This window comes from Spodoptera frugiperda, chromosome 1 (genome assembly GCF_023101765.2).
Source record: "Spodoptera frugiperda isolate SF20-4 chromosome 1, AGI-APGP_CSIRO_Sfru_2.0, whole genome shotgun sequence".
NCBI classification, from domain to species: Eukaryota; Metazoa; Arthropoda; class Insecta; order Lepidoptera; family Noctuidae; genus Spodoptera; species Spodoptera frugiperda.
The window spans coordinates 439513-465478 of record NC_064212.1 but is presented as its reverse complement, the minus strand read 5'-3'; the positions used below and the strand labels follow the sequence as shown (position 1 = coordinate 465478).

Below are 25966 nucleotides of genomic sequence, written 5' to 3'. Positions count from 1 at the left end.
ACAGCAATATCTCTGCGATAATACATAACATAATTACGAATTGTCCGCAGATATCGTTTATTTAAAATGTAGATAATTTGACAGGCAGGCAGTCCGCAGTCGGCAGTCGGCCTGCGTCTATGACACCATGAAGTCGTTGCATGTGGCACTCATTGTTGTACTCACTATCGCCTTATTGGGCGCTATTGGAGGTAACTCGTTCCCTATCAGAGCTTATAAGTTAATTCGTGTTTGATGTGTGTTCGATATAGAATTTGTCGGTATTTTACACAGAAAGGTCTGCTACGGTTATCATAAGCGGTGATACATTTTTTTCAACACCTGGTGTCACATTTTCTAATTTTGATAAGTCTTTATTATCGGTTCAAGCTTATAATGAATTATAAAAGTGCTAGTACTTAAAAGCAGTTTTCAAAGTGCAGTTGGTACTCAAAGTGCCTTTTAATATAGATTCAATTGACCTATTTATTTCTATGAACGCCTTATTACTGCTGCATTTGCGAGACTTCTTTCAATTAGTAAATAGTTAGTTGGTGTTGCGCTTTCATAGTTATGCAACTGCACCGAGTTCCTTAGCAAAGAGGTGCCTTGCTCTTTTATGATTTAGGTCTCCTTTATATAGGACTTATTTTCCTCTCTCAAAGGCTTGTGCCAATTAGTTTTGCTATCCATGCAGCCTCTGTTGATTCAAAGAAATAATTTTACAGTCTGTTTTATAAGGTTTTTAAAGAACAATCCTAAAATACTGTTTTTTGGAGAGAAACTTCTCTTCTTCTCTTCAAACCGCGCCTAGCTTTTTGGGGAGAAAGGCAAAAGAGTGTGGGATTCTTATGAATACGCCATCATCACCGGTGACGCCAGGTCCTCTTATAGACAGACCTACTTTCCGGAGCCCCAATGTCACGGCTTCCTTCTGATCATATTTCTAAAGATTTGTTTGAATGTGTTCCAGGTTTGATAGCATGGGGAGTGATAGCTACGCAGAAATGTTTACCAGAGACTCCTCAGTTGAGGAACATGGATTGGTGGGAACATTGCGCCTTGTACCAGATCTACCCAAGGTCTTTCAAGGACAGTGATGCAGACGGCGTCGGAGATTTGGAAGGTAACTGGTTGCAACCCCTATTGAAATAAATAACTTCAAACATTCAATTGCACAGAAGACAGGAAGACCAAAATTCTCCGTGATTATAGCCACTTATCTCCAAATCTGCCAAACTAAAATGAAATATAAAAAAGTGTTGCTAAAGTTCTTTATCCGATGTTTTATAGAACATAATCATGACAAACATTATCGTTTGTGTAGTAATAATCGCTGAATAACTGCAATTATTGGCATTAAAGTGGCATTAGTGCTTAACGAGACATGACTGATGACGATAGATGCTGATGATGGTGACGTGGACTGGTCAGTGACGATTGTCATTGTAAAGTCTGTACTATTTTGTCAAACACAGGTCTAGGCTTAGAACATGTCATCAGACCATCACAGATGGGGCCCAGGGTAGTAAATGCCTGATCCGGAGTTGCGAACAACCTAGCCTGCAGGTTTACCGGGGCTCCGGCTCGAAAAGCAAGAGTAGGAACGGGGTGGTTTTTAGTCAGTAAGAGTCTGACACTTCCTCCTCGCCCAAGACGGGAGAAGTCATTGGATGATTTCCCCCTCAAAAAAAAAGGCTTAGAGCATTTTCCCATCTAACTGGTGCGACAAAGAAGTTAGGTCTACAACTCCCGGAAAGTCTCTATCCCGTTACAAATCCTTTAAAAATCCTTTTTGGGTACCCCATCCTGTACTAAGTCTTTCATCACAATTATCACCATGAAGGTATACTCATAAATACATGTTCTTCCTCAGGTATAATGCAAGAGCTGGAACACTTCGTGGATGCTGGAGTGGACGCTATTTGGATGTCTCCTATCTTCAAGTCCCCTATGGTGGACTTTGGGTACGACATCAGCAACTTCTACGAAATCCATGAAGACTACGGGACCATGGAACAGTTTGATGAGCTCCTGAAGAGGGCTCATGAACTTGGTAAGTTGTTCTTTCATACGACTGAAGAAAAAAAAACAGAAAAAGGTCTTCCTTGTTATGGAAACCTTGTGGAAATTTTAGGGATTTTGTAAGGAAGGCGTTTAAGGCCATTGGCAAATGCGTACATTTGGAGATTTCTTGCAACTACCCAGAAAAACATTCTTCTATCGAATACGACTTGTATTTTGCCTGGCAAGATTATTCACATTCGCAATATTGATTATTGCTCCGCCAGAGGCGGTCGGTACGTGTGGCCAAGAATTCCTTATCACGAATTAAATTGTTCACAAGATATAAATATCATAATAAAATATTCCGATCATAAGCTTATAGTGTAGATAATCGTATTTAACAAGCAAATTACTGATTTCTCTTCGTAGGTTTACAGGTAAACGGTGATAACAATTGTATACCTACCTATTAACATACTGATAACTATATGATTATTACTTTTTACAAATAACATTTGTACTGTCATTGTGGAGGTAAAAGTCTCAATTACAAATACGTAAAAGGTTTAAGACGCTTGTCATGCATGAGGGTTCGAAACCTACCAAGTACTAATGTGACTTTTTCCAAGTTATACACGACTGGTAAACGATGAAGGAAAACATCGTGAGGAAACCTGGGTTAATAATTTCTAAATATAAGTTCGAAATCGTCGTTCCGCTTTGAGCAAGCGTTTTGGTGGTGATTAAAGCTCAAACCTTCTCCGTGTGAGAAGAGGCCTTTGGTCAGCAGTGGCCACTTACAGGCAGTTGATGATGATAACGAAGCTATAATTAATTCAGACTTAATATAGTAAAGGTCTTATCAGCAGGGGTAATGTGTAAGCGAAATAGAAGCGTATTTATTATCTCGCAGAGTTCAAAATCCAAGTGCTGACGTGCATTTTAATAAAATAATGTAATCACTGTCGTAGTACGTACTAATCTTACACCGATCTAAAATCGGGACTGAACCTGGTACAAACAAGTCACTGGAAGATCAAACCTACAGATACAGATATTATCAATGCACTGATTCAAAGTAATCTATCAAAAACTAATAATCCTTTGTCGATATTATGATAACGAGGAATAATTATATATGTACCTAGTACCTATACTACATACGTACAAACAATTAGGTCATTTTGTAGAATGTTCCAATTTTCGAAGACATTTAAAGTCAAATAAGGATACAAGTTTGAGTGCTTTTTTATTAAAAGTGGTAACTATACTACTGTTATGGCATTACACTATAAGATATGTGAAAGGACATAAAGATGCTATATAGACATTTTTCTCTACAGGAATAAAATTGCTATTGGACTTCGTGCCGAACCACGCGAGCAATGAATCGATGTACTTCATAGAGTCAGAGAAGAGGAATCCAAAATACGAGGACTTCTTCATCTGGGATGATGGTATCCCTGACCCTGCAAATCCAAATGGCAGGCCGCTCCCCCCTTCAAATTGGGTAAGATTTCAAAAGCTTCCAGAATATGTTCACATGCATTGAAAGCATTGTTATCTATCACCTGTCCTATTTCTTTTTTTTCACTGTATTTTAAAAGTTATTAGTATTTTGTAGACGTCTACCACGAACTAAGTAGGAGTTCAACCGATCATTCGTCATCATCATAAGTCGGAAGATCTCCACTGCTGGACAAAAGCCCTCACGTTTAATGACAGCTTGCCACTTTCATCCTACTTAGCGGGAGGCCTTTCCATATTACATCTTCCGGTCCGCAGTTGCCATAAACACTCCGAAATATGGAAATTCGCCAAAGACCTAGAGTTACAGGCCAGACCACACCGCGTCAAGAAACCTAGCTCTTTCCATCACGCGCTGAGTGACTCTAAGTCTATCTAAGGTCTATTCTCAGGACCATACGTGATCACTAGCAATCACACTGATTGAACATCCTTTATTGGAATCTCCTGGTCTTTATTGCACATCCTGGGCTTTATTGAATATCCTGGCCTTTAGTCAATCGGTCGCAATCATTCAGTTGGCTAAAATTAGGGGCCATCCGATTGCACCGCATTGCAACTGCAGTTTAAACTAGCATCCATTATTTACTGGTCGTTAGCTAAACTGTTTTAGAATCAGCAACATTTTCATTAAGTGTTATTTGTGGTGCTATAGTTATTATAAATTGTAAACGAATTACCATTTAGAGTTCATAAAACAGAACGTGGCATAGTAAAATATTTTAAAATAATATAACTTCAACAGTCAACCTTCAGCAAGTGAACATGCCGATAACTTCCCCCAACTCATTATTTCCCTTAAAAGATTGCTTTAAGTATGAAAAAGATACCCATAAACATCGGCGGTTTATAACTTTTGGCAAAACTTTTTTTTGAATGCGTAATAAGTATTTTCCATTAACATAACATTTACCTAAATACTTTCTGTATTTAGAACTGTTCAGCTATATTGTGTTACCATGACGTGTTCCAGTTCCCTGTCTGATAGCAGTAAAAGAGAGAAACATTAACAAAACTGTTTTCCAGGTGAGTCAATTCGGCGGGTCCGCGTGGGAATGGAGCGACAAGAGAAAACAGTACTACCTCCACCAGTTTGCCATCCAACAGGCAGACTTCAACTTCAGAAACCCAGCCGTTAAACAGGAAATGTTCGATATTATGACATTCTGGTTGGACAGAGGCGTTGACGGCTTTAGAGTAGACGCTCTGCCATATCTGATTGAAGCAGATCCAGCTGACCATGGCGGAAGATACCCTGATGATCCTCTCAGTGGACTGGCGGAGTTCGAATCACACCAGCTTGGCTACACAATCCCGCTATACACCAAAGACTTAATAGAATTGTACGACGTCGTGTACGAATGGAGAGAATTTATCGATAACTACAATAAGGAGCACGGAGGAGACACCAGGTCAGTGAGGCATTTTAGTACGATGGAAGAAATTCTTTACAATTTTACTACTATAGCTATTTCAAATTGTCCGTCCTAAGTAATGGAATTCTTATAATTCGAATCCTATGTAAGTATCCAATGAATCCTATAAGAAGGCCCAAAATTATTATACTTCAGTTAACAACGAATTGGAGATTGAAAACTCCAATAAAATTTAAGGAATACTTTGTGATTTCCGTCTTTCTTTAATACCGTTATAAAGGTATTTAGGGAAGTATGCTATAGGTTTGAATATTTACGGAGCAATAAGTTTAAGAAATTGTTTTCTTTGAGATCTTTAAATATGATTTCCCTTTTCCAGAGTTTTGTTCTCGGAAGGATACGCGAACATAACCATGACTATGTTGTACTATGGAAATGAGGAAGGAAAGATAGGTGCCCACTTCCCATTCAATTTCGACTTCATCACCGACGTGTCTGCTAAGTCTAATGCGAGGGACTTTGTCTACACCATACTGAAGTGGCTCACCTACATGCCTTACAGAGCAGTAGCTAACTGGCAGGTAAAGTTATTGAGTGATCAGACAGTCTATTGAGTGTGCCACGTGTCGCAAGCTTTTTATAAAGAAAATAATATAACTTTATGTAACAATGTGAACGGTTTGGTTTTTAGTTTGGCAACCACGACAACAACAGAATGCCGACGCGGTTCCGTCACGACATGGTGGACGGTCTCAACTCTCTGAACATGATGCTGCCCGGCACCTCCGTCACCTACCAGGGCGAGGAGATTGGCATGAGAGACGGCTACGTTTCCTGGGAAGATACAGTGGACGTGGAGGCTTGCAACCGAGGAGACGAAGATACCTACCACTTGTACTCCAGAGACCCTGCCAGGACTCCCTACCATTGGAACGATGGTCATAAGGCTGGTTTCACAACAGGTGACACAACGTGGCTTCCAATTGCTGAAGACTATCAAGAAATTAATCTGGCCAAACAGAAGGAGGATGCAAAGAGTCATTACAAGGTGAATAATTGAAGATAACAACCTAGCACTCCAATATAATTAAGTCTTACGATTACATAAATACACAAATGGAATATTTTACAGGTGTACCAAAGGTTGACGGCCTTACGAAAGGAGAAGACTCTTTCCCACGGCGAGTACGACATCAGGGCACTGTCTGACAGCTCGTTCTACTTGGTCCGCTACCTGAGCACCTACGACACGCTGGTGTTGCTGTTCAATGTGGGCACCACTCAAGACACCCTCGACTTAAACAGGGTACCATACCTCAGAAGACCAGCCACCGTCTACGTCTCTAGCATACATTCCAGCAGGGATATTGGGTAAGATTTTTGTTAGTTATTTATAAGAAGGCGCTGAAACAGCGCACAGCCACCGGCCGGTTGGTCTGAACTGTCCAAATATCTACACATTCAAACTAAATGAATTTCGCTGTTCAAAGAAGAATCAGCCAAGCACAATAATTATGCATATTTTAGAAATTTAAAAAGACCTCAACTTAGACTAGGTATTATTTATACGTGTACTTATAACTTGTATTTATTGACGATCAATATTACGTCCTGTCCCAAAAAGCGCCTAGTATTGAAATCCACAGTTTTTTAACACATGATTGGTTATTTGTTTGCAGAACTGTCATCGATGCAAGCGAGCTGACCCTGGCTCCTGGAGAAGCTCTGATCCTGCGGTCACCGTCCGCTTGAGACACATTCGTATAATATTTATTGTTTAGCACACCGATGTACAAAAGACTATTTATTTATAAGTTTTGTCAAGTAAATTATGTTAGTAAAAATGTTAATTGGAATTAAGGGTTTTTATTGTTGTCTACCCCTTCTTTCTCTAACTGCAGGGTTGGCGCAGTCGTTGGGTAACTGGCTGATATGCAACGTGTCGCGGATTCGATTTCCGCGCTGATCAAAAATTGATAATGGCATATATTGAATCAAATGACCATTATTAGCCCGGAGTCTAGAAGTTTGGCGGTGTTTCACTCCCGTATCTCGAAAAACACGTAAAGTGCCCGTTAGTCCTGCGCCTGACCAGTATATTTAAACTTGTAAAATATTATAAACATAATACAACAATCTGGTGTTTAAGCTGTATAACAACTTATGTCCGTTATCAACAATCTATCTACATAAATACCTAGGTAGATTAAAGCAGATAACAAGTTGTAACTTGTATACTAATGCCAAGTATAGCATAGAAATCATCTACAGCCTAATGATAAGCTTTCTACCTACAATTAAAACTAAATATAACACACTAATCCCAAAAATTAGTATAAGTAGCCACTCTTGACCAATGGCGTTTTCCCATAGTGATAAGGTTTAAGCAATAATCACTACGATTGCCCAATGCGGGTTGGCGATTTTCAACTTATATTAAGACATTTTAAGCTCAGGTTTCCTCACGATGTTTTCCATCCCAGTTTGTCAGTGCTGCAATGCTAAAGCATCTGAGACTGCATCAACTTTTAGGCAATCTCTAGTATTTGATGGTGTCTGAAATAGATATAGACTGCCTCGTTGGCCGAGTGGTTGCAAGTGTGACTGCCGGGCAAGGGGTCTCGGGTTCGATTCCCGGGTCGGGCAAAGTATTATTGGGTTATATTCGGCTTTTCGAAAATTTCTCAGTAGTAGCACGGAGCCTGGAAATGTGCCCGGTATATGGCAATAGGCTCACCACCATTACATGGGACTTACAACATAAATTGTGAAAAGTGGGTGTACATTTTACAGTGGCATTATGTGTCATAATGTGACCTCTGCCTTCCCCTTCGGGGATAAAAGGCGTGACGATATATTTATACATATAACGACTGAAATATATATAGTTTTTAATGGACTACTCTTATCAACACGCAGTTTGTTGATTACTTATTCGGTAAGCTAGTAGACAGTTACCCATTTTGTTTAGATCTTGTCCAGGACGCACGTTTTTGATCCTCCTGACATTGAATCTTTTAGTAATTAACATAACACCAGAAATAAAATTAAAAATATAAGTTCAATAAGCTGACACAATAACTTGATAACATAATTTGAATAGGATGTGAATATATAAAATTGATAAAATTAAGATACTTCATAAGTAATGTTGCAATCTAGAATTATATATTTAGATAAAGTTATTAAGCATCAAGAATGCATCCGATATCATTATTTTATGATAACATAACACCTTGTTTTCCTCACAGGGTTCAAAGGGTAAATCACACTAATCACGCTCACACTGATATTATTAAGTGCGAAGTTCTGAACGGATTTTGATAAAATTTGGTATGCAGACAGGGTATGAGCTAAATTGGCTGAAAATATACTTTTTAGCCCACAAGAACGCAACCGAATCCACTGGTAAAATGTTATACTAGTTAGTCCACTCGAGGTGGTCCAGAGTCCAACAGTATACTGAGCTATTGATTTTAAACTCAATTGTAAACTAACCTTTTGTCCTTCAAAAGTACACCAAGAAACAAGAAGCTCTGAATTAATGATCTCCATTGATTCTTGACGAGGTACTGAGGTGGTGAGGTGGTATTGTCCAGAGGTATCGATTTCAGCTCGCCGGGGCACTTGGAACCAATTTTACATCTAATAATAGAACAAACTTGGCCACTTGTTTCTATTCTAGCTATTTTATTGTCCATGGACAAGTGGGCGTTGATTTTAAACTAACTACTTTCTTTTATATTAAATAATTAATAGTTTAAATTATATATTCCGTCGCTATCAATACACGTACTACTAACATCTGTCGAATAAGTGTTAACCAGTACGCTTGTATGGACATTTATAATATTATAAATATGGTGGGAGCTATAGAATTAGACAAAGATTATTTTACATCATCATCATTTGCCCATGGCATAAAAGTGTGAGTTTATCACTGTAGCTGTACAGTAGCTGGGTAACCGACTGGTGCACCCACCTACAACGTGTTGATCCACACGTTGTTGTTCCTGATCTGGGTGTGATATGTATATGATTATATGTGTTTGTAGGTACACGAGAAAAATCTAGATTGAGACAGTTTTCTAAAAAAATATAACTTTTTCCAAATAAACACGGAGAATGAAACTAAACCATAAAACTAATAACGCATCACTTCACAAAGAAATCACATTCGACAGTTATGCCTTTTGTAGTTTCAGATTCAATTAGTAATATTAATGATGCAAATGATAGCGTATTAATGGGAATTGTATAGCGTTTACATATCACAGAGATACGGCGTAATAATTTAGAGGCAGCCGGCAGACTGCTCGACCGTGGTAATTGCAGACTCCACTTCCGCTGCCTCTAGTGTTGTACAACCTAACGAGATATTGTCGGAGTAATTCAAACTATCCACCAAAAAGTATAGATCTAATGAAAGCACTAAGACACAGCAGATGCCGTGTGAACTCTCCACGCACCACCGCTCGTATGTGATCAATACTAGCAATGCTGTATTAATTGATAAAAACCTGATAATGCTTAGTCCTACGTGTCTATCTCAGAACACATACGCACTTCGTAGATAGGACACCTTTACCACCAATTAACATAATGTGATCATCATAAAAAATCGAAACGATAAGGATTTATTACTCTAAAAGATCGATAAGAAGTCTTTAAATTCAGATCTTGTATTGTTCTGAGAGCATTCGAGCAAACATGTCTTGGAAACGGACTGTGCTTGTAGCGGTGCTGGCCGCGGCGGTGGTGGGAGCCATAGTGGGGGTCGTGGTGTGGGCCGTGATGAGGGAGGGAACCCCGGAGCCACCAGAACTGAGGGAGCTTGATTGGTGGGAACACACAGTAATATACCAAATCTACCCAAGATCCTTCAAAGACAGCACTGGAGACGGCGTTGGAGACCTTCAAGGTAAGTTAATAATACGTGTGCGCCTCAAACTGGTTGGGCAGTGGTAGGGTCCAGTTTAATCCTTTTTCGTATTGGTCATCTCTAACGAAATCACTAAATGATTCTAGAATTTTCTCTGTACTCTGTAAAGGTCAATCGCTGTTTAACAATAGTATATTTCATCAGGAAGCCATGCCATGACATTTAATTACATACACTTATAAAAGGGCAGCAGTTCTCGATACACTAATATACCAAATACACGGCAATTCACGAAACAAAATAAGGAAACGAATGATTTAAAATTTAAATATTTCAAATCGTTTAAGGTTTCCCGTCCATTTTCATAATATATTTTTGCAGGTATCATTAGCAAACTGGAGCATCTGGTGGATGCTGGCGTGGGTGCTCTCTGGATGTCTCCTATCTTCAAGTCTCCGATGTATGACTTTGGATACGATATCAGCGACTTTTACGATATACAAGAGGAGTACGGAACCATGGCAGACTTTGACGAACTGGTTCGAAAAGCACATGAACTTGGTAAGTTTAATTTTATCCAATATAACATGTACCAGCTGGCAGCATTTATTTACTTTAAATCCTTACATTTTTAAATATTTAATATTTTCTAAGAGAAAATCATTTAAAAATATAATAAATAGTAGTATCCCACTAGTAACAGGAATTTCTGGACAGTACCCGCAAAGTCCAACAGTATTGCTTTCTGCATCAAGCACTTGACCATACCATATAATGTTAGCCTAGTAAGGTGTCGGTCGAGGCTTTGATTGCTGAATCTACATCCCACAATACAAACATTATATGGTATCAATAAAATCGAAAGTCTTTGAACTGCAAGATAGTAACTCAAGTCTTTGACTGCCAATAGAAAACTGTTGAAGGCAAATCCTCCGCTAACGTCTGTCACCGGTGACCACCACGGCGTGCAATGTGTTAATAAACAAAATAATATCGATTTTTAGGACTTAAAGTATTGTTGGACTACGTACCCAACCATGCTAGTACATATTCGGACTACTTTATAAAGTCGGAAAACAGAGAGCCAGGATATGAAGACTACTTCGTCTGGGCCGATCCAGTCATGGTCGATGGTAAACCTGACGTGCCCTCGAACTGGGTAAGAACAAACTTTGCATTACAAATTACTTATGTAATACAAGCTAAGCTCCAATAATAAACCCTGTACACTTTTTATTTAGATAAGTCAATTTGGCGGGTCTGTCTGGGAGTTTAGCGAAAAACGCCAGCAATTCTACCTCCATCAATTTGCAATTCAACAAGCTGACTTCAACTTCCGCGAGCAGGCAGTCAAAGATGAAATGATCAAGATCATGTTATTCTGGATTGAGAGAGGAGCTGACGGCTTCAGGGTAGACGCCATTCCTCACTTGTTCGAAACAGCTCCCGATGAAAATGGAGTCTGGCCAGACGAACCTTTGTCTGGCAATATGTTCTTGTCACCTAATCAGACTGGATACACCACGCAGATCCACGTGAGGGATCTCATAGAATTGTACGATGTTGTATACGATTGGAGAGAAGCAGTTGATAACTGGGCAAAGAACAACGGTTCCGAGACCAAGTAAGTATCTTTTGAATGCATATTCTCGTATGTATGGTTTTTAAGTAATAAAAATTAGGTATATGTTAAGAATACTAGTGAAATGTATTATGAATTTTTTGTTTAGAGTACTTCTAGCGGAGGCGTATGCTAACATAAGTATGACCATGTTGTACTATGGAGATGAGAATGGAAGGATCGGCGCTCATTTCCCCTTCAACTTTGACTTCATCACAACGTTGTCTGCTGAGTCGAGTGCCAGAGACTTCGCCTACGTCATTAGGCACTGGCTCACGTACATGCCAAAGGGGCAAGTGCCGAACTGGGTGGTAAGCTATATCCTAATTCTCTCCTATTAAACTTATTCAAACAAAATAAAGTCGTACTTAGTTGGTACCGCAAAACATATTTTTATTTTAGTTCGGAAACCACGACCAGAGCCGAATGCCGTCTAGATTCAGAGGCAACATGGTGGATGGATTGAACGGTCTGAACATGTTACTCCCTGGAGTAGCCATCACGTACCAGGGCGAGGAGATCGGTATGAAGGACGGCTTCGTTAGCTGGGCGGACACCGTTGATGTGGCAGCCCTGAACCAGGGCAATGAAAGTAACTACTTGGAGTTCTCCAGGGACCCTTGCAGAACACCTTACCACTGGGATAACACTACTAATGCTGGATTCTCAACGGCTGAAAGAACTTGGCTGCCGGTGGCCGAAGATTACATGGAAATCAATCTTCAGGCACAGAAAGACGCGGATGTTAGTCATTACAAGGTGAGATGATGGATGATGATGATGGTGTATTAAAAGTAATATAGTAAGCACTAGTTGGTATAAGTAGATTGCCATTTTTAAACCAATTTATTTTTTCTAGGTATATCAATCACTGACGAAACTTCGTAAGGAGAAGACCCTCTCCCACGGAGCATACGACGTGCAGGCGCTGAGCTTGAACACGCTGCTCTTGGTCCGGCACCTGAGGACCTACGACACGTATGCCCTGCTGTTCAACGTGGGCTCAGTCAGCGACACAGTCAGCCTCAGTAACGTAGAGCTGCTCTCAGAACCCCTGACTGTGTACGTCTCCAGTGTGCACAGCACCAGAACTCCTGGGTAAGGAACTATACACTTTTCCTATAATCTTGGATAATGTACCTTCGAAATTTACAATCTGATTATGTTATTAGCTAACAGTACTTAAATGCTAATAATATCGAAGTAATCCGCAATGATAACTAACGCACATTATACAAATATGACAATGAGGCAAATTATCAAAAGTCTAGAATATGATTACAATAAGATAAAATAGGGATATAAAAATATTTGTGTAATCGTAATGTACCTAGTGCTTGCTGTGCTGATTGTTGTATCTTTATTACTTTGATTTCTTTAGAAAAAGGATAATTGGGCGTTTATCATTATCCTATAACATTATCTCCCTTGGTTTCAAATATGAAGGCTTAATCAATAATTTTAATAAGAATCGCAGCCATTGGTATTCCATAATCTCTGCCTACTCCCATGATAGACAGGCCTGAGGTTATGTATGTATGTACGTACCACTAAAACCGCCTAAAACCTTGAAGGTTCTTTGTCCTGGATTTATTAATAAGAACTGAGTACTAAAAAAAGGTCAGAATTGCAATAGGAACCATTTAAAATATAGTAAGATTTCATATTTCGAAAACAGTTTTGAGTTCGACATGTTGAAAATTAGCTTAGCACTTCAAATAAAATCTTGTTTTTACATTTCCAGGTCAACGGTTTCTTCGGACAGCATCACCCTGCTGCCTGGAGAAGCCCTGGTACTTCGAGCTCCACCCTCGTGATCCTACTTCCTAGAATATCTAGTTACTAGGACCTACATATGTACCTAAGCAAAATCATGTTTTGTTATAGTAATGAATTCTAAATTTTATAATTTTGTTTTTAAGTTGAAAATCAATTGAAGATGTTTGTAGTAGGTTATTATGCAATTGTATATTGTACAAGTCTTGTGGTGCTATTGTCACCTTGTCAGTATTTGTCTTCTCTTTATACGTGTGTGTATATGTATTGTATTATTAAACTAATTCATAGAAATAAATAAAGATGGCGTAGCTATTACCTAATCGTTTAATTTGACACAATGCCTTGTTTACTAAACAAATTGTCCAAAGGTTAGTGCTGTGGGTAGGTACGATCGTACTTATCGATAATCTTATTTAATAAGGTTAAGTGAAATACTTATCATTAAATCAGGTAATTAAGTCGAAATATTTAAGCTATCTATTATAATAATACCTACACCTACCACTTACTTGATGCGTGCAATTGCAGTTGATAAGTAATTTACTGATTTACCTTGAGCATTGTTGCAAGCCTGGCGATGCTATCTTAGAATCAATATAATAATGGCCATAAAACAAATCCACATAAATAAAAACCCACAAATCCTTTTATTCAGCCCACTTCGTATCTACCTTAAAACTTCTCATCATATTAAATGAAGTAATCCCTTAAAACCCGAACACTCCGGAACCTCTCAACTTAAAACCGAGACAAATCAATACATAACATAAATAATTCTCTTGACACCTGCGAACTTGAGGCCCATTAATCCATCAAAACTGAACTTGGTGGGAACTTTGTAAAACCTGGTACATAAATAATGTGTATCGATACTTTGTCCCCGCACTAGCGATTACGAGGTCGATGGTGATGCTGGTGCTGGGCTTATTTGTGTCCAAGATGTTCTGGGTGTTTGTCGTGTGTGTGTTGGGCGGGGCTGCCGGCTCCATGGGGCCCCAGTGGTGGGACAGCGCGGTCTACTACAGAATGTTGGTGGACAGTTTCAGAGACAGCGACGGCGACGGCTTAGGGGATCTAAAAGGTGAGCTTGTTGATTGTGAAGACTATTCGTTGAGCCAAGAAACTATAGCGATATTTAATAAATTCTGTAACCGTTAGAATTATTATGATTCTGTTCGTAATTTACCATATTCCGTGATAAACAGCTGGTTCGAAAAACAATAGGAAAACTTGTACGTTTTAAACTACGAACTAGAAGTACTTAACAAGCCATTTAACGCCTGAATTAACATAAAAAATCCTAGAAACATTGAAGAAGAAAGATTAAGTTATTAGTTGATATGTTTAAAGTACTTTGATCACAACAAGACGCCTGACAAAAAGAAATACTACGAGTAACACGCGCCTTAGATAAATGCCAATTTTATCATCGCAGGAGCGGTAAAACAAATTAGCTACGTGCGAGCATTGGGAGCTGATGCAGTGATCCTGTCTCCGATCTCAGCCAGGAGTATAGACTGCAACAAACCAGGCATCATCGACTTCAGCGACATAGACCCAAGATATGGAACTCCTGAAGACTTCTCCAATCTAGTCGACAAGATTAAAAAGCTAGGTAAGTAAGCTTAACTAACTTCTTTATAACTTCGAGAAGAGTTCTTGAAGAATTTTAAACTTTAACGTGTTTGGTACAGAGTTGAAAATCGTGATAACGCTGCCACTTCAAACGGTCAGTATAGCGTCTGATTGGTTCACGTCGAGTGCTGATCGCGTGGCAGGGTACGAGCACAGGGTCATGTGGAAGGATGGAACTATTGACTCCACACCAGCAGTAAGTTATCAAGCTATAGTCAATAATAATGGTATATACACTAAAATCATTCAAAAACTTAGTTCTAAGAAAATTTTCTGACTGCTCATCAAAAATGGCAACTAACAAAGATTAGTTATTACCCCGTGGACTACAATTATGGAAACGCAACCAGCATCACGTAACGTAACAGATTACAGCAACATTTTCCTGTCAGCGAACAACAAGCAATCAGTCAGACAAGCGGCCATTATGCCAGCATTCGTAACTATTAATTACCGCGGTTATTGTTGGACCCGTGGCCAACCATTTTGAAATATTGTGTGACCTTTGTATGGGAAACCAATAATCAGATTTGTTCTGTTATATAGACAGAGTATTTGTATCTATACATATAATAAATCTGTAGAAGGGTCAATTCTGTACATTGAAAATATTAAAAAAATAAATAGCATGTGATTAATTTTTTTTGTCTGTCTGTCCGACCGACATCCGCGCGGACGGAGTCGCGGGCGGAAGCTAGTTTATAAATAAAACGTTCATTTATTTATAACTCCATTCCGCTTAGTAGAATAACAATCAGAAAACTATCTCCATTGAAGGGTCATTCATATTCTGGGGTCAAAACTAACTTTGCTGGGACAGCTAGTATTAAACAAAGCTTGCTTAGATATTTCCAATAGGATCATCAAAAAAAAACTATTTGTGTTTGCAGGTCGAAAATGGTGTGAAGTCCTGGACTTGGCACGCCACTCGCTACGCGTACTTCGGCACCTCGAACAACGAGGCTGTCTTAAACTTGTGCTGCGAAAGTGTTGCAGCAGCCTTTTCTGCAGCACAGTGCACCTGGCTTAAGAGGGGAGTGTCAGGCGTTCTCCTGAACCCTGACTTCCCAAGAGACACGGCTTGTGGGGAACAGCTGCTGAAGAAGCTGGTGGCAGATGCCATGAGCTGTACCCGTGGAAGTGGCATGGACCCACCGTAAGATTGCTATTATGTTACTCTTTAATTGAGTGTTTAATTGAGTGTCTAATGTTTGTACAAGGAAAAGTATGAAGTTTCTCTATACGTAAATAAACAGCCTGTAAGCTAGAAGAATCGTACTTCTTGCGGAAAATCATATGAACGCAATTATCCGTCGATAGAGGAATTTAATTAAGTTGTGCAACAAAAACTATATTATAATCTGTTGCTTGTGTTAAGCTATCCCTATTATTAAGCGACTTTTATCTTCATATCAGACATTACCCAAAAACTTTACAGGGTTATCCTCGTGGAGTCATCTTTGAAACCAGAACAGTCTGCAATGTACTACGGGGATGGGGGCGTGGGAGCCAACAGCATCATCAGCAAAGCCCTGACCACCCCCACCAGATCCACCTCAGAAATGGTGCTGGGCATCCAAGCATCTTTGCTGACTTCGCCTTTAGATGTCCAGCCTACATGGGCCGTAAGTTTTCTGACTAGTGTGAAAATTGGTGAAAGGTTTGCAAGTTAGGGTTACTATGGCTTTCCATTACTGATTCAGGAGGTACTTCCGTGAAAATTTTAATAGAACAGTTTTGTAATTCACCGCGTCAATTTGAATATTGACCGGAGAATTGCTTAAAATAGACCATAACTACTCCAATATTTGTATTTGCGTCAAACTTTAATTACAAAGTCCCAAGTTACATATTTCTAATACCACGTTTAGCACCCTAAATAGACATGGTATTTCTATGGACTAAATTGTATGTTAGCTTGTAAAGTGACTTAGGTAATTAATGAGTAACCGTGCATTACAAGGGTCTCTAAAGAAATGTAGACCATCCGATGTATTCCCTAGCGAGTCTCTATACAATGTTTTACGCCTGTCTTTGGCCGCGTAAAGTCTTTGATAGTTATTTATTGCCCACGGGACCAGGTTATTAGTCGCGCTCAACTATATTCTTGCGAAAATAGTAAATTCATTTAGTAACTTATTCACAATATTTTGTTAGAGTTAATAAGGTCTCGGGTAGTTTCTACCATAAGATATATAAGATCTTCTGCTTTTCGAAGAAATTATGGAAGAAAACCACCTCCACTACTTTTATGACATTCCAGTCTTAGCAGATTGCAATTATTATTTTCTTTTTCAGACAAGCAACGCCAATGACAGTCGCACAGCTTCCCGCTATGGAAGTGACATGGTGGATGCCGTGAACCTTTTAGCCCTAAATCTACCAGGTTCTGCCATAATCCAGCAAGGAGACGAGCTGGCGGCGGCAGACACTATCCTAGAATGGGTGACAGGCAGCACTTGCTGGCCCATTCAAGCAGCACCATGGGCAGCCCCCTTCCCATGGGATGACTCTCACTCAGCAGGTTTCACCAAAGGCGGTGAATCCTGGTTACCTTTGGCTCCCAACTTTAGATATGCTAACGCAAAGACCGAGTTCTCGAATGATTACAGTCATGTTGGCGTGATGAGGATTGCTGCTGCACTTAGGAAGTCACCGGCGTTTGGACCACATGTGGAGGTAATTATATATACACATATTTAAATGGTATTCTTCTGTTAAAGCCTTAAAGTAACTCAAATATAAATTGACAATAAATATTTGCAAAAGACCCGACATCTACACAATAAAAGTGCCTCGATGTGGGTGAATTCACACAACTATTCCTGATTCGAGTATAACGCGTGTGCAATTCACAATAACCCATTTCCCCAATTGGCCGACGGGAGATAAGCAGCTATTATGGCGTATATATGTCTCCATCGTTCGGGAATGATATCCTTTTCATGGGGTGATAGAGATGTGGAGCGCTACCTAAATTCATTAGGAATATCCGTCTCATCTTCCGGATATGACAGCATTACTTTTAAAACGTTTCTTGAGGATAATACTTCTCTTGGTAGCGGAGGAATGTATTTTACTTCAATTGGATCCTCCACGTGCTGGGGGGTGAATTTTCAGAGATTTGTAGTTTATTGTTAATAATAAGTATCCAAGAAAACATCAAAATACTTTACGCGTGACTTAATGTGTCAACTTCTTGAGAGCAGTGACCATTAGACTGAAGTTAAAAAGCATTAACTTTTAAAAACAGGAGCGCAAATAAATTATCATCTGTTTTACAAGAGCATTAATTAGCCTCGCAATAAAAAAGGGGCAGGGTCGAACCCTTGCTTTGAAGTGTACACGCAGAGACTTAAAAAATGTCAATCAAAGTAATTAATCCTCCAGCCCTTAATGTTTCAAATTTTGCAGATAAAACGACAAAATGGAGCCATTGTGATCTTGAGGTGGGGTTCCAGCGGGTCTCTGCTGCTTATCTCGAACTTGGCGACCGAGCCTACACAGGTGGAACCTTCCAGGATCCCTGGTATACCGCCAGAGATGACGATAGCCTGCAGTTCAGCAGGGTCGAGCTTCTCCGTCGCTTCTCATTGGATGATGGATAAAACTATGAGACTAGGTCCTGGACAGACGATACTTCTGGCTGGAGCCCCGAGGCATTGCGGGGGCCCGGGACCAGTGGAGAAGATCACCAGCAAGTTACAAGAAGGTTGGCAGAAAGTCAACAAGTACTTTAGCACCTAACGCGTCAACAGTTCGCAGCCACGCTCATGATATTCCTTCTGAAACATTACCTGCGACCATTTCATGTTCTTGTGATAAGTAGTTTGATAAATTAAAGTTGAGTTTGTAATTAATGTTGTTAAATGTAATAACTAAATATTCCGTTTAGTTCCAACGTTTGTAATTATAATTATCTGAACCGATGACTTTAGGTTATCCTTATCATACAATGTTATGTTCATTTTTAACTTTTTAATAAAAAAGTTTTCTGCAACAAGTGGCTTTACATTTGGTAATTCTTGAACCTTTTTTAAAAGAATGCGTCTCTGAGTAAAAACCATCAAGTTGGAATAAAGTACCAACCGAGCGGGGTGAGAAATGATCTTAAAAAGCCGGCTAGGGTAATATGTTTGAGCATTTAATAGAGTTCGCTTTGGACCTGGTGTGTATCGGTCCTAAAGCAACCAAACATTTGACAACAAAACGAGGTTCAGTGAAATTAAAATCAATAAAAGCGGCATCCAAACACAAAACCTCAACATGAACAATATCAAACAGATTACACATTTATGAAGTATAATTTAGACGTAACGACACGTCGCCGAAACGACCTAATATCGTTAAGGATACGTACGATATAAAGAAAGTCGTACGCCCAAACTAGGGGTAATGAATCGTCTACTATATTAGACGCACACTGCGAGCGGCCGAGGACGACGCGCGCCGCTTTTACATTTCAGGGGCTATTGTCTTGGTGACCTATTTCCGGACAATATAAGACAAATGTAATTTTACATAACTAACCTGGACGCTATTTGCGAATGAAAGGCTTCAACACATTTAATTATCTAATGGTTTTATGTGTTTGGGCTTCGCGTGCACTTTCGGCGTTAGCAACATTGTCCGGCGAATTGCCGCGAAATTTTCACTAACCTGTACCGAACTTTTATTAGGCTTGACTGTAGTTATATCGGACACAGTTTTGATGCGCAACAAATGACAGACTATGAAGCTGCACAAGATCCTGCACAAGACACATAGAAACCGCCTAATAACTCCAACAGACGAAACCTACATCACCGCGCTAGAAAACACAAAAAGTATAATTCTGAAAACATTGAAGAATTGATTGGAGCTTATAATAATAAGACTTACAGAATTTGCTCTTCTCGGCATGGCTGTAGGTAGCATAAACCACGAGGAGGAAAAGTAACGCGCGCGCCCTCATGGCGGGGCGGCGCGGGCTCTTGGTGGCCCGGCGCGGCGCGGACTGAACGCGGACCCCTATCGACCCAGCGTGCGCACCGCGCATGCGCCACCCCCGCTCCCGAGAGCCCCGCCCCGCACGCTCACCAACACCTAGGGTTGCTGGACGGGAACATTTTCAAAAACCAAGAAAATTCTTGGGGTAACCATGCAATTCCTAAATCGTGCATCGCAATCATTCTTTGGTTATCATTTTCATTTTAAGGAGAATTCCTTGTCGCTTTTTTATCCTTTCAGTAAAGTGACTGAGTATAATATAATACCGGTCTCTCTATCCTAACACAGTTCCAAAAACAGTGTTTGAAACAACAAAGATTATTGCTCAACAAACGAGCGGAATCTGCACCACGTTAACTAAATTAGCATCCGAACACTATAAAACATTGAACGACCCCATCGATCTCACCCCTAATCCCTTAATCTGGAGTATCGTGACTGCATCCCATATCATGTATATTTTTTCCTCAAAGGTCCGGCTTTTGGCAAAAACAAAGCGCGTAAGTCCCAAACAACCCCTGGCGGGCTGGCGCTGGCAGCCCTGTCGTGCTCAGCCGTCGTACGGGCGTCCCGCGGGCTCGCGCGCCCTATGACTCACAGAGTGAATGAACGAACGGACGGACGGAGCGGCCTCGACCAATCAATGCTGCATTACTACTCTATTTACTAACACTCACACGGCTTTTGGGCATTAACAGCTCGTAACATTTGTAATAGTTGGAGGAACAATGGAAATATAGCGGCAGTCGCCTCGCGCATTTATTTATGAGCCTTCTGTAAGATTGCTTCGTCTCTGCGAGCGTGTGAGGAGATCTCCGCGGTTTGCCAACTAACTATCTGATTTCAGACCAAATGTATTTAGATGGTATTTGTTCTTTGGTTTCTTTCTTAAGGATAAATTTATTCCTTTGGTAACTTGTATGGGTAGAGACAGAATCTACTGGCATCGCTGATTTTGGCGCGCAAATTAACCGAATAACTTGTCGTGTAGCATAGCAACTACTGAAGACGAAAAACCGTCGAGATCAATATGGTTTGTTGGAGTTTAATGAAATGATAGTTATTTCTACTAATCTTTACGTATGAGATTATATTAAATACTCACACATTTCATTGATACATTATGTCCTCAAACATTACAATATGGCCACGGTATCACAAAATCACGATATGAAAATAATGTAACACTAAACGCCTGCCGGTGTTCTAATAGCAATATGTTGTTGAAAGTTTCAGTTCTTGTTTCAAAGAGCGCACCGGAACGTAATCCCGCTATCGAATTACAACACGTTCAGGGTTCAAAACTACGATTTGTTGAACAGAAACCATACGGAACCTTTAAAGACAAGCCACTAAATTAACTAATCTGATTATATTTTTAACAACTTGGACGTTGGAAATGTGAATTTTTAAACAAAAATTACAAATAAAAATTTCTTAACCTATAATAGAAACACTGTTATAGTGAGAACTTCATGAATTTTATTCGAAGTCCTAAAAACAAAACAAAAATAGAAATGAACAGAATAATTATACAATTGCTTATCAGTACACAATAATGCATTGAAAGCGACATTCAAACAGCTCACGGCCGCCACACTGGGTAGAAACCTTCAAAAATAAAAAATACGAGCACTTGTATAGATAAGGGGGTCGGAACCCCCTAAAGTTGGTATTAGTCTCGAACCAGCGAGTGTCAGGTCCTCAGACCAACGCCGACTTGTCAAGTTGACGGTAGAAGGGTACCCTTACTGACTAGCCCCTCCTCCCCCCCCTCGCACCGACACTCCTCACGAGAGCCACTCGACTCAAGGGCCCTCCACACAAAGGTATCTTTTTGACAAGTTTTGAGTATATGGAATCATGAAACCGTGTCAAGATTAGCTTCCAAGTAATATTACAAACGGCATGCTCCTTCTAACGGTTTGAGTCCTCAATACATATTTCACAATTGTCCCATATTGTAAATATTCTTCACCTGAATGTTGAACATGTGCTAAGTTATCGTTCTGTCCGTCTGTCTGTCGATCTGACATTCAATCTCAGCTAAAACATGTGAGTTTAAAAAAATATGTTCTACTTATTTAAGTTTAAGATTTTGTGAGAAGATGAATGGCTGATGAATTAGTTTTAAGTAATTGACAGTATTATACTTTTTAAATAGATAATATGGAGTAGTTTCATATCAGTTTAACTGCATTGGCTTAAGCTGTAAAATTATGCATGTTTTACTAATAAATCAATTATATTGTGTATTAAAGTTTTAATCGTATCCATCTACATAAATTGCAACGTATAATTCCAAAACCCATTGTTGTATTTAATTAACATTACACAGAGCTACCAAATTAAATCAGAGCATTAACGAACAAGGACTAATTAAGGAATGAATTACTGAGAGCGGTACAGAACAAAACATACGTGACGTCACGTCACTGAACCAAAGTTTTTGAACTTAGAAACCTCAAAAATAAATGATCATTACCCTTTACACATTCAGTCTGAAAGTTGTGACATGACTGCTAATTATTTGTATGCTATTATTATTTAAGGTTTGGAAAAACCTATTCTAGTTCAATAAAAGTTTGTCCACCTGGTGGGAGGTCTAGCCACGCTTTGTTTTCCGTTCCGAGGTCTCTAGTCGATCATTTTCCTGACCCAATTTTTTTTACCCTAACCATAAACCCTACATACCCAGTCTTAAATTATTACATTTATGTTGCTGCAAAATACTACAGCCGTAGGTCGTAGCGCGTAGTTCGCAGCTCGTAGCATGTAGCGCGTAGTTCGCAGCTCTAAGCTCTGCTCAGCGTTATCCCGCTATTAACTTTGAAGGCGTTACACGCCATAAACTCAACTAGCGATTCAACCGCATGGAGAGTATATAAACCTTAAATCAAAATGCATAGCTCAGCAGCTACAATAGCAAAATGTGAACTACGAACTGCCAGCTTCCTACTTCGTGCTACGCACTACGAGCTACGTACTGCACACTACGAGCTACGATCTACACGCTACAAGCTATCTACAACGCGCTGTGAGCTACGCCCTACGAAGTACTAACTACGCACTGCGATCTACTACGCGTTATATGCTACACAGTACGAGCTACGTACTGTACACTACGAGCTACGATCTCAACGCTACGAGGCACCTACTATACATACGCTACGAGATTCGCACTACGAACTATTAAATATACTAAATTTGATAGATTTATTGATTTATCTTAGTACTTTAGTTAGAAATTAAAGCATACGTTTTAACAATACTATACTATACAATAGGTATATTAATTTGCATTATAAGTATTCATTTCTAGTTCAACAGATTCTTGTAAGTGTTACGATTAAAGGCAAAGATAAGAAAAGATACCATATAATAATTGTCGCATTAATTATAATATGTTTATCTAGATCTGATATTAGTAAGAACCACACTGAAAGAATGTAAACCTAATAATTCGATTATCAGATATCAAGTGAATTTGCATAGATAACATAAAGACCTAAATGACGTCATAGTAACAATATAGCCCTCTAGAATTTTCTTCGATAATTTAATGATTGCATTTAGAACATAATCCTACCTTGAGATAAGTATATAGGAAATACTTAAGTACCTACTGCTTTTTAGTGCGTTTATAAAAACATCGCCTGAATGCGTGTGTGAAATTATTTATTTTCATACATCATACTTGTTAATTGGTCATGTAAAGTCATGTTGGTCGAGTGATCGCAAATGTTACTGTCTAACAAGCTCTCTTGGTTAGCTTCAATTCTCGAGTCGTCCAAAGTAATATGGAGCTTTTTAGGTTTACAAAAGATTTGGGGATAACATGCAGTCTGATATTACGACCAGTTGTGTAGCATAATAGACAATAACTATTAAAAAATCACATAAACATAATCTCACCCAGACCACTACCAAAAACCAATACAAATAACAAAGATCTGATCAGTAAAGTACGAACTTTAATAACTTCTAAAAGTCCAGAAATCCTGTTTTCTAAAAGCGACATAAGGCGGCGTTCCCACGAGCTGGTGATCGCGATAGCCGCGTGTCGCCCTGTCGTGTGTCGTGTGTCGGGTGTCGGCAGTCGGGTAGGAAATTGCCAACGTAAACAGTACAGATGGTCATATCACGAGGTGACGGGAATGGCCGTTCCACGGAATTTCCTGCTTGTCTACACACACCCTTATTTTGGTTTTTAAGAACTTTATATGTGTTTGGTTCCGTTTTATGTAGATTTATGTAATCCTTAGTTACGTAAATGAATATTATTATAGTTGTGTTTAAGATAAAACGTCGCCAATTTCTGGGGGAATACACAAAGGTTGCGGACTTTTGGTCAAAGCAACCCTGGGATGATTTTAAATGATGGTTATTTTATAGATAAGAACTTCCTGAGAATTTATCGTATTATGTCAATATAATTTAAGTATTTGTCATTAGGGCCCCCAACTTCAAATGAAAACAAAAAATCTGATAGAGCGGCCACAAGCGTGGCTGCTGTAAAAAGGATCGCAAGTTTGACTTCCGGTATGGAAAAAGTATTACGGTATACTTTTTGTAGTTTATTCAGTTTTTTTTTTTCGAAATATAAGCTCTACAAGCTAAACAGGTTCTACTGATTGACAAATAAGTCCAAGCTACGTAGCAGTCGAGATATGGAGATCTCAATAATGTGAATCACATAAATGCGTATGTATAGCGGGTTCGATTCCTGCACGGAGCAACTTTTTGTGTGAAAACAAACTGTCGTTTTGGGTCTGGCTGTCATGTGTACTGTTGAACTTGTATGTTTGTATGTTGTATGTTTAAAGAAAGAAAAGGACTAAGCAACATCCAACGCTATTGTTAGCATAAAAAGTATCGCTTACTTACTCATTTTAATTAATTGAACCTACTTCACGGGAGAGAGACAAGAAGCCCGTTCATTGGTTCGTTTCCACAATAAATTAGAGCGCTAGACTTAGCTGCATTACCTACATTCATTATGCGGTACTATTTCTGTGTCTGCAAACTGGTGGATAGAGACTGCAGTTTTTAATAAATAAATACTATCTTTCGTTATTGCAAAGAAATTAGTCGATAGATCACAATTACAACTTAATTTCGAAATGAATGATATCTAATGTTTTGAGCAAATCAAATATGGGCCATATAGAGGTCCTGGAAAAGTGCAAATTAGGATTTTCACGAGAATTTCGTGTTGTGGTGAAGCTACTGAAAATGTTAAGTGTTGCATTCATTACATTGGCATCCAAAATATGTATCACGATATGAAGAGTGATTCCAATTAACCATGAATGATTCGACGAATGGACATGAGGTGACTTTCCATGGACCCTTGTGTAGATAATCATAAATATTGAAACTGACTACTTTTTTTTGGTCATCAAAAGCAGATGTAAATATTAGGCAGTTCGGTTCTTTGTGCTTATTATATTTGCGTATTACAATAACCTAGTGTTCCAGCATGCGTTAATGAAATCTCTTTGTTCTAGCACAGACCGACAGAAGTCTGGCAATGCAAGCACCTGCACGCTGGACAAACAACATAAAATAACGAAGCAATAAGAACACGTCACACCGCAATTAATAAAAATCACGATACACTATCGTTACACGAACACAAATTATCACAGATAAGCCGCTATCACCCGAACAATCGCAGATACGGGCCGCTGTGTAGGAGCAGAGCCTAAATTCGACATGTTATTATCATCAGCGGTGGCCTGGGGTACCTAATGGCGGCCTCCCTCACATCCGCGGCCGGTTGGTATTCGAGACCTCTGCTGATCCTGGCATCTGTTTTTTTTTATCTTGTAACCTTTTTTTACTATTAATCTTGATTGATTCATGTAATTAATCGATAGAATGAGGACAATGGCCGATTTTTCCTTTCCTTTGTATATTTTTTTTCTAATCTATTTTTAGCGATAATGCACTCGGTCTCGGTGTGGATTATTGTCGTGTGTTTATTGGGTTGAGTAATTCTAATGATATGTTTGTGATATCCTAATTTCTACTTCTTTTGTAATTGTGACACAGAATTTCTTTGCTTTATGTGCTATCTACTAAATTGTTGAATTGGTTTTGATGAATTTTGGCAAAGACATAGATGGGGCCACGAAGACAGTTGAGTCTTGCTGATCTATAACCAGA

At 39.3% G+C, this 25966-nt stretch overlaps 4 protein-coding genes across 5 annotated transcripts in view; 3 read left to right on the top strand and 1 right to left on the bottom strand.

Moving 5' to 3' along the window:
* Positions 1-19859, bottom strand: part of LOC118273031 (uncharacterized) — a 48576-nt gene extending 28717 nt beyond the window's left edge. For both annotated transcript variants that reach the window (XM_050694808.1, XM_050694819.1), the window contains exon 1: positions 19688-19859. In XM_050694808.1, coding sequence (XP_050550765.1) covers positions 19688-19844 — 157 coding nt within the window. In that variant the 5' untranslated portion in view covers positions 19845-19859. The remainder of the gene's footprint in view (positions 1-19687) is intronic.
* LOC118273027 (maltase A1-like) lies at positions 27-6745 on the top strand. The gene is made up of 9 exons (XM_050694768.1): positions 27-191; positions 953-1105; positions 1856-2035; positions 3330-3496; positions 4540-4925; positions 5269-5470; positions 5581-5937; positions 6022-6260; positions 6569-6745. Exons 1-9 carry the CDS (start codon positions 128-130, stop codon positions 6639-6641), a joined length of 1821 nt encoding a protein of 606 aa, XP_050550725.1. The 5' UTR covers positions 27-127; the 3' UTR covers positions 6642-6745.
* LOC118273028 (maltase 2) lies at positions 9573-13486 on the top strand. Its single transcript, XM_035589776.2, has 8 exons — positions 9573-9810; positions 10153-10332; positions 10776-10930; positions 11013-11395; positions 11502-11703; positions 11795-12151; positions 12252-12490; positions 13137-13486. Exons 1-8 carry the CDS (start codon positions 9600-9602, stop codon positions 13207-13209), a joined length of 1800 nt encoding a protein of 599 aa, XP_035445669.2. The 5' UTR covers positions 9573-9599; the 3' UTR covers positions 13210-13486.
* On the top strand, positions 13893-18809 carry LOC118273030 (maltase A1). The gene is made up of 7 exons (XM_035589777.2): positions 13893-14252; positions 14607-14786; positions 14866-15002; positions 15697-15962; positions 16245-16431; positions 17105-17485; positions 18221-18809. Exons 1-7 carry the CDS (start codon positions 14075-14077, stop codon positions 18551-18553), a joined length of 1662 nt encoding a protein of 553 aa, XP_035445670.2. The 5' UTR covers positions 13893-14074; the 3' UTR covers positions 18554-18809.
* Positions 19860-25966: the final 6107 nt, after the last annotated feature.

Excerpts from the sequence above, each read along its gene's own strand:
- LOC118273028 (XM_035589776.2), top strand. The coding sequence starts at position 9,600 with ATGTCTTGGAAACGGACTGTGCTTGTAGCGGTGCTGGCCGCGGCGGTG. Across the intron at positions 12,152-12,251 it reads CGGATGTTAGTCATTACAAG|GTATATCAATCACTGACGAA; the intron begins GTGAGATGATGG and ends TATTTTTTCTAG. Across the intron at positions 12,491-13,136 it reads CACAGCACCAGAACTCCTGG|GTCAACGGTTTCTTCGGACA; the intron begins GTAAGGAACTAT and ends TTACATTTCCAG.
- LOC118273027 (XM_050694768.1), top strand. The coding sequence starts at position 128 with ATGAAGTCGTTGCATGTGGCACTCATTGTTGTACTCACTATCGCCTTA. Across the intron at positions 4,926-5,268 it reads GAGCACGGAGGAGACACCAG|AGTTTTGTTCTCGGAAGGAT; the intron begins GTCAGTGAGGCA and ends TCCCTTTTCCAG. Across the intron at positions 5,471-5,580 it reads GAGCAGTAGCTAACTGGCAG|TTTGGCAACCACGACAACAA; the intron begins GTAAAGTTATTG and ends TTTGGTTTTTAG.
- LOC118273030 (XM_035589777.2), top strand. The coding sequence starts at position 14,075 with ATGGTGATGCTGGTGCTGGGCTTATTTGTGTCCAAGATGTTCTGGGTG. Across the intron at positions 14,787-14,865 it reads CGACAAGATTAAAAAGCTAG|AGTTGAAAATCGTGATAACG; the intron begins GTAAGTAAGCTT and ends TGTTTGGTACAG. Across the intron at positions 17,486-18,220 it reads CGTTTGGACCACATGTGGAG|ATAAAACGACAAAATGGAGC; the intron begins GTAATTATATAT and ends CAAATTTTGCAG.